Source organism: Equus caballus, chromosome 7 (genome assembly GCF_041296265.1).
Source record: "Equus caballus isolate H_3958 breed thoroughbred chromosome 7, TB-T2T, whole genome shotgun sequence".
In the NCBI taxonomy this organism is placed as follows: Eukaryota; Metazoa; Chordata; class Mammalia; order Perissodactyla; family Equidae; genus Equus; species Equus caballus.
Genome location: NC_091690.1, coordinates 25,402,913 through 25,410,479, shown reverse-complemented (window position 1 = coordinate 25,410,479; position 7,567 = coordinate 25,402,913). Strand labels below are relative to the sequence as shown.

The following is a 7,567-nucleotide window of genomic DNA, read 5'->3' as shown; positions in this document are numbered from 1 at the left end:
GCAGGGGGTAAGGCCGTCAGGGGACAGACATGGCTAATGAGCGCTTACTATGCACCAGGCTCGGTTCCCAGCATTACACAGGTCATCTCACTGAATCCTTCCAGCCTAGGAGGAAGGTACTACTCTATGCCCCGCTGAGGCAGCCAAGGCTCAGAGAGGACAAGTGATTTGCCCAGTGTCGCACAGACAGTAAGTGGGGAGCCCAGATGCAAACTCAGGGAATCCGACTCCAGAATCTGAGCACTTACTAATTACCGCGAGACGGCATGGGCTGCTTCAGGAAGGAGAGGCTCCCTGACACTGGGGGTGACCGCGGGTGGTGTGGGGACACTGCGGGGTAGTAGAGACCCTGCAGAAGGGGTGCAAGCATCAGAAGGCCTTTTAACTGTCTTCAGTCCCACGAGACATCAAGCCACTTCCGGTATGGGGAAAAATGCAGATGTGGTAAATCAGAGTCAGCACAGCTGGGGGCTGTTCCAGTGGCCGGTGACCAGGGGCCCGCCTGTGCGCCGGTGCCATGCGTGGAGGGCAGCCAACAGAGCAGCGTGAGGGCTTTCCTCTCATGGTCACTCAAGCTGGCGGGGTCCAGCAGAGGGATTCCTGGTGACCAGGCCACATCTCTTCTTGGTGGCTGTCTTTCTGTGATTGTGCGTGTGACCTCATTTGTAGAAGGTTAGAAATCCAAGTAGAAGACACCCCGGACCCCCCAACGCCATACCCCCCATCCACCAGTGAGAGGCCCCCTGGAGAGCCTCAGGGACTTCGATTCATCACAAACCCCCAGGGAGTGTGGCTGGGGTGGTGGGCAGGAACTGGGGCTCAGGCCGGCCCCAACCATCACCATGCACCATGCCCACCTGGTGACCCCCAGGGGGCTGGGTCTAACTCTGCACTCCCTGCTTTGGTCCAAATCAGGAGAACAATCTTATTATTAATAACAACAGCTATGTTTTAGGGCCTACTCTGGGCCAGGACCTACACTACCCACTTTGCAAGCACCATCTCATTTCATATATCCAACAAACCCACTTTTCAAGGGAGAAACCGAGCCTCAGAGGTAGGCCAAGTTGAATCACTAGATGGAGGTGGCACAGCTTGGCAGTGGTGGGACATGAAGCATACTTACAAGGAACCCCTTCTGTACAGGGTCCTGCCCATTCCACCTGCCTACCCAGAGGCTTGCAAATGTCCCCTCCTCCCGGCCACACCCTGACCAGAGCCCTGGATCTCAGCTCGCTGCCCCCATCTGTGGCCCTGGGTGTCCCAGTGCAGGGTCTGGTGCTCTGAGCTGGAGTCAGGGTTGGGGGATGTGAGTAGGGGATCTCTCCCCTGGGGCAGACAGAGGAGGGGTGAACTTTGCCCTCCAAGCCTTCACAGACCCAGAGCTGCCAGCAGGGCCTCTGGGACATTAATCCTAGGCTCACGGGTTCCCTAGGCCTCAATTCTCCCCCAGCTCGTGATACCTCCGTCCCCCCTCCCATGCTGGGTGGGGCAAGCACAGCTACCTCGGACTGCTGCCCAAGCCCCAGTCTGCTGTCAGCTTCCACGTTGTCTTATCGTCACAAAAGTCCAAGAGACCTTCCAGGAATGTGTCAGCTTCCAGCGTGGAGTCACACTGGGGAGGGAGGCACAGAGGGCAGCCTGGCCGTGGTTTAAATGGCTGGCTGGCTCCAAGCCTCAGTCAGTTCCAAGAGCAGCACAGGTGAGCTGCCTCAGAACTTTTCCTCTGGGCCCCTCTGACTCCAGGAAGGTTCCAGTGTGGTGCGAGACTCTTCCAGCCCAGCGAGGAGCCCAGCATGTTCCTGAAGGCTGTGGTCCTGACCCTGGCCCTGGTGGCTGTCACCGGTGAGTAGGGGCTGCCTTTGGATGGGGCTCTCAGGTGGGATCCATCCGCTACATCGAGCGGGGCAGGGTGGAGAGTCTGGGGCTGAGGCAAGAGGACAGTTCCAAGTGCCCATCAGCCCCAAGCTGGATGCAGGGGGCTGCCCAGATGCCACCAGGGAGGGCCCCTGGCATTGGTGCTATGCTAGTTTCACATGCCCCTATGACTTCTAACTAGCCAAGCACAGAGAGGGCAATCGGTGGGTGGGCTCCCCCACCATCATCCAGTCTGCAGCTCAGGGCCAGGGCAGAGGGGTGAGGAAGGAGATAGGTCCTCAAGAATTGCTCTCTGTTTCCTGCTCAGGGGCCTGGGCTGAGGTCAATGCTGACCAGGTGGCCACGGTGGTGTGGGACTACTTCAGCCAGCTGAGCAACAGTGCCAAGGAGGCTGTGGAGCATCTCCAGAAGTCTGAGCTCACCCAGAAGCTCAAGTACGAGGGGTACAGCGTGCAGGGTGGGGCTTCCTTAAAGCCATGCAATGCAGTGGCCAGGGATGAGCTCGGAGGCATGAGACCTGCACTTAGGACACCTACCGCCCTGCCACCAACTCCCTGGGTGACCCTGAGATCTCAGGATCAGGGATCCACATACCCAAACAGGAAGGCTGGACTGAATAATCCTTACCGTGTCTGTCTTCCTGCTTTAACTTTCTATGGTAGCAAATGGCCACATCTTAGCAGTGAAGCTCCCGGAAGAAACTGCTCGAGGTCACCTGATAGGCAGATCCTGTGCCTTATGGTCAGGAGATCCAGAAATACAGATTTCAGTGTTATTACACTCACGGTCTATTGTATCCATTTCTCCAAATCATGATCCACCGTTGGGAAAGGCCACAGACAAAAGATGGGTGAACTTGGTACCCATGAACGCTCACCTGTCCTAGGCGGGTGTGTACCAGGTAGGTGCTGTGTAAGGAGACATGTCCTGGCATGTCATGCCAAGTTTAACGGTGGCCCCCTGTGTCCTTCCCTGGCAGCACGCTTTTCCAGGACAAACTTGAGGAAGTGAACACCTACAGGACCGATCTGCAGAAGCGGCTGGTGCCCTTCGCCACGGCGCTGCACGAACGCCTGACCAAAGACTCAGAGAAGCTGAAGGAAGAGATTCGGAAGGAGCTGGAGGAGCTGCGGGCCCGGCTGCTGCCCCACGCCGACGAGGTGAGCCAAAAGATCGGCGACAACATGCGCGAGCTGCAGCAGCGCCTGGGTCCCCACGCGGAGGAACTGCGCGCCCAGGTCAGCGCGCAGGCAGAGCAGCTGCGGCGCCAGCTGAGCCCCTACGCGGAGCGCATGCAGAGCGTGCTGCGCGACAACGCGCGCAGCCTGGGGGCCTCCCTGACGCCCTACGCCGACCAGCTCAAGGCCCAGATCAACCAGAACGTGGAGGAGCTCAAGAACCGCCTCACGCCCTACGCCGACGAGCTCAAGGTCAAGATCGACCAGAGCGTGGAGCAGCTGCGCAGCCAGCTGGCTCCCTACGCGGAGGATGCCCAGGAGAAGCTGAACCGCCAGCTCGAGGGCCTGGCCTTCCAGATGAAGAAGAGCGCCGAGGAGCTGAAGGCCAAGATCTCGGCCAACGCCGACGAGCTGCGGCAGAAGCTGGTGCCCCTGGCCGAGGACGTGCACGGCAAGCTGAGGGGCAACCCCGACGGACTGCAGAAGTCACTGGCCGAGCTGAGCGGCCACCTGGACCGCCAAGTGGAGGAATTCCGCCGCCGTGTGGAGCCCTACGGAGAGACCTTCAGCAAAGCTTTGGTGCAGCAGGTGGAGGAACTCAGGCAGAAGCTGGGCCCGTATGCGGGGGACGTGGAAGGCCACTTGAGTTTCCTGGAGAAGGATCTGAGGGACAAGGTCAGCTCCTTCTTCAGCACTCTCAAGGAGGAGAGCCAAGACAAGCCCCTGGCCCTCCCCGATCAGGAGCCGGCCCTGGGCCCCCTGGAGAACTGAGCTGCCCCTGGTGCTGGCGCCCCACCACTGACACTTGCCCGGCCCTGCCACCAGTGTGTCCATCTGTTCCAAAGAAGTTCTTGTATGAGCCTGAGGACACGTGTCCAGCAGAAAGTGACACTTCCTCTCGCTACTCAATAAAACTGCTGAGAAACTAGCTCAGTCTGGTTGCAGTGTGGCTTCTTGGTGTTGCTGGGCCTGAGGAGGGGACGAGACCACTACATGGCAAAGCTTAGCAGAGGCCAGCAGGGGGTACTCTGGGGGACACCAAGGGCAGGGGAGATGACACTGCAGGAGGGGTGAGGGCAGGGGGTACCGAGAAATGTGTGGGGAGCACTCTAAGAGGGAGGTGGAAGATGTCACCCATTATCCAAAGATGAAATGCACAACCCACTTATGTTGGCTTAGCCAGCAAATATTTGTTGTTACTGAATGCCCCATGTGCTGGTCACTGTTCTAGGCACTGGACCATAAGCAAAACAGCTTTTGTGGAGCATGAGTCTGACACCGCTTCCCTCTGAGGCCACGGAGGTAAGCAGGACATCTTCCCTGGCTTTGGAGAGCTTGTAACACAGTGGGGGAGCCGCTCTCCTTGCATAAGCTCTTCTGTGCCTTTGACTTGACTTATTTATATGAATTTTGGTTTATTCCACCCCACCCTACTCCTATTATAAAAACAGTTCATGCTTATTTCAGAAATTTCTTGACTGCCAAACCCATGGTCTCCAGAGATGTGGATGCGTCCTGGGAGGTGGAGTGGAGCAGGTGCCTGCGGCCTGTGGGGCCTGTGTGCTCTGCCTGGGAGCCCCCTGCAGAGGGGCCTGCCTGTCTGGGGTGAGGTTGCCAGTCACTGGGGTAGAGCGCACAGCAAGCGAGGAGCTGGACCCCAGGCAGTCTCACCAGCACAGCCTCTGGGGGCAGCTGCCGCCCCTGGAGTGGGCCCTCCCTCCATCCTCAGAGACTCACAGACTCCCCCGGGAGGAGGCCTCGGAGAAGAGCCAGTTCAAGCCTTTGTCCCAAATGACCTGATATCCTAGCTGTCAACTCTGACCCAGGTCTGCAAGTCCAGCCCAACACCCCTTTCCTTCTCAGAGTAGGGTGTGGGCCTTTCAGGGCTTTCCTTGACAGCACCCAGCATTCCCCAGGGAGCAGGGTCTGGGGAGAGTGTTCTGGGGCCTCCTGTCTCTGTCCATCCCCTCTCCCTCCCTCCCAAGATGCTCTCTGGACAGGACAGCAGCCCCACAGGCCTGGTCTGGCCCAGGCCTATCCCGCTCTGGCCCTGGCGCCTGCCTATAGAGAGGGATTAGGCTTGGGAATCAGGCAAACCCGAGTTTGAATCCCGCCCACTGTGGGTGATTTGAGGCAGAGTAGCTGACCTCTCTTGGAAGATAGGAATGGTAACGGTGCTCAGCTCCCAGAGCTGCCAGGAGGGTTTAACGTGACGGTGCACGTTAAACACTTTGCCTGATATCAGGTGGGGACGCTGCGGTGACTGTTTACTTGTTGCTGCTGTAGCATCATCAATGCCCCCAAAATGTGATTGCTCTTCCCTGCTCACTCCTTACCTCCCTGATGCTGGGTCACATGGTCCATAACATGAGGCCACCAGAGCTTGGTCTCCCTGGCCCCGGCTGCTCTCACCACCACCCTCTGCATCAGTAAGGCTGCTGCCACCACCTGTGCACCTGTCCCACTAGGAGGGCAGACACCCGCCTGTGAAAACACCTTGACAACCCACCAGGCACCTGGTGGTTTATTGGCCAGCTTTGGGAAGGGGCCAAACAGAACAATGAGGCACCAAAAGGGAGAGTGACAGAGGGTGAGCAGCTTTCTGAGTGGGTCTGGAAGCTACACAGACGCTCTCAGACCTCACCTGAGGGCCACCCGGTTAAGCACTGCCTCCAGGATCCCTGGGGCCTCCGTGTCTCCCAGAGCCTGGTCCTTAGCATGAGTCTTGGATAGTCTCCCCCACAGTCCCCTGGGGCCCTCCAGCAGGCCTCTGAGGGTCCTGCCATGGCCCTGGTCCCACTGCATCAGGAATGCCTTCTCTCCTACATCAAGATTTCTTACCTGCTCTTCTCCCTGACCTGGCAGATGTCAGCTAGTAGTGGCATCACTTCTGGCTGCCCAGCCTCTGACCCGCCCTTGGTTTGTTTGGGGAATTTCTCACTCACGAGTCTTGATGGTGTCAAAGCCTGCCTCCCATGGGCGACACTAAGAATGCCAGCCTCTTGCCTTCCATCCTCCCTTCCTCTAGGGTGTGGCATGGGGCCTACACTCAGCAAATCAGACATAATGCCCCAGACTCAGAATAAGGAGCTGGTGTAAAGAAACAGGGAGAGGAGAATCCTTTCTGGATGGGCAGGAGCAGGGGGCAACAGGAGCCAGTGTGAGGGGCAGGGCAGGGCCAGTGCTGGCCGTGGCTGCAGGGCACCCTGGGCCATCCTGGCTCAGTGAGGGCAGCAGTGTTGCCCCCATGGGTCTAGTTTTGAGGAGTGGTTGTGGCCATGTTTCTCTCTTAGCTTCCCTTATTCTTGTCTATTTTCCAAACCAAGTACTCATGCTTTCCTCGAAATTTCCAGAAATATTTGAATAAACTCATTTTCTCCTTGTATCTCCCAGAGTAGGTTTCTGTGGCTAGTAATTCAGAACCTTGATTGACGTGGTCCTTCTCTCTTGTGGTGGTTTCTTTCGCTTTGGCCCTTGGAAGCTGTACCACCTTCCCTGACCGGTTCCAGCGGGTCCTGTTGGTTTGTCTGGGGAGTACTTATCAGTCCTCCTTAGGGCTGGTTCCATCTTTCAGGGAAGGCAGGCTTCCTCTTTTGCTCTAAACCAGTGTGTGGGCTGTGCCTCCTGTGCCTCAGTCAGCCCAGGGGGCATCTCTAGTAGTTAAGATGGTTAGAGAACTGAGGAGATGAGGACATGACCACGCTGTGCCCAGCTTGGGCAGCCAGCTCTATCCACCCTCTCAGAGGTGCTCTGACAACTGGGTTCAGGTCTCCCATGATGTCCTGAGTTTGAGAAAATGCTCTGATGTGGTTTGGGGAATCTGTTTATTTATGAGAAGATGTCCAAGCCATTTGAAGCAAAAAAACCAACGTCCTAAACATTATGCATCATACAACCCCGTGAAGAGACACACATGCATATGTGTGTGTGGATGTGCAAGAGGTGAAAAGTCTGTTAATTCCACAGCTGGTCCCAGAATTCCTCTTAGGGAGAGACCTGTGTTTGGCTGTCCACCAGCTGCTGAAGAGGAGACCCTGAGGAACCGGCTGGAAGGAGACTGCGACACAGAGACACCTTCAACCGTCTGTGCGTCCCCTCTACAGGCGTTTGAGGTGATAAAGAGCAGTGGGGAAGGAGAGGAGGTCACAGAGGGGGAAACAGGGACTAAAAGAGGAGACTAAAGCCTTCCCCCCACCCCAAATGATGGCCAATGAGGAACATCCAGTGGCAGAAGGTTGTAGAACTTTTAAATACAGGAATGACAGTAAAGCTAACACTCTGCACTTGCTAGTGCTAGGTGCTTTTGAAAAACACAAATATATGCCACACGGATTCATATAGTCCTCACAACAGACTGTGACATCTAAGATGCGGTAGGTGAGGAAAAGGCAGTTCAGAACGGTGAGGAAGCTCATCTAGCAAGTGGTGGAATCGAGATGGGAACCAGGGCCATCCAGCTACAGGACTTTACTGTTAACTCCCAGGCTGTGCTGCCTCTGGGGTGAGCCCGA

At 56.9% G+C, this 7,567-nt stretch overlaps 1 protein-coding gene across 1 annotated transcript; it reads left to right on the top strand.

The window, feature by feature from the left end:
* On the top strand, positions 1 to 3,984 carry APOA4 (apolipoprotein A4). The gene is made up of 3 exons (XM_001502453.5): positions 1 to 1,845; positions 2,186 to 2,312; positions 2,858 to 3,984. The coding sequence occupies exons 1-3, from the start codon at positions 1,797 to 1,799 to the stop codon at positions 3,825 to 3,827; spliced, it is 1,146 nt and encodes a 381-aa protein (XP_001502503.2). The 5' UTR covers positions 1 to 1,796; the 3' UTR covers positions 3,828 to 3,984.
* The last annotated feature ends 3,583 nt before the right edge of the window (positions 3,985 to 7,567 follow it).

What these genes read in the sequence shown, in the direction of transcription:
- APOA4 (XM_001502453.5), top strand. Translation starts at nt 1,797, where the DNA reads ATGTTCCTGAAGGCTGTGGTCCTGACCCTGGCCCTGGTGGCTGTCACC. An exon ending in GGCCCTGGTGGCTGTCACCG is followed by an intron (nt 1,846 to 2,185) that starts GTGAGTAGGGGC and finishes TTTCCTGCTCAG; the next exon opens with GGGCCTGGGCTGAGGTCAAT. An exon ending in GAGCTCACCCAGAAGCTCAA is followed by an intron (nt 2,313 to 2,857) that starts GTACGAGGGGTA and finishes CTTCCCTGGCAG; the next exon opens with CACGCTTTTCCAGGACAAAC.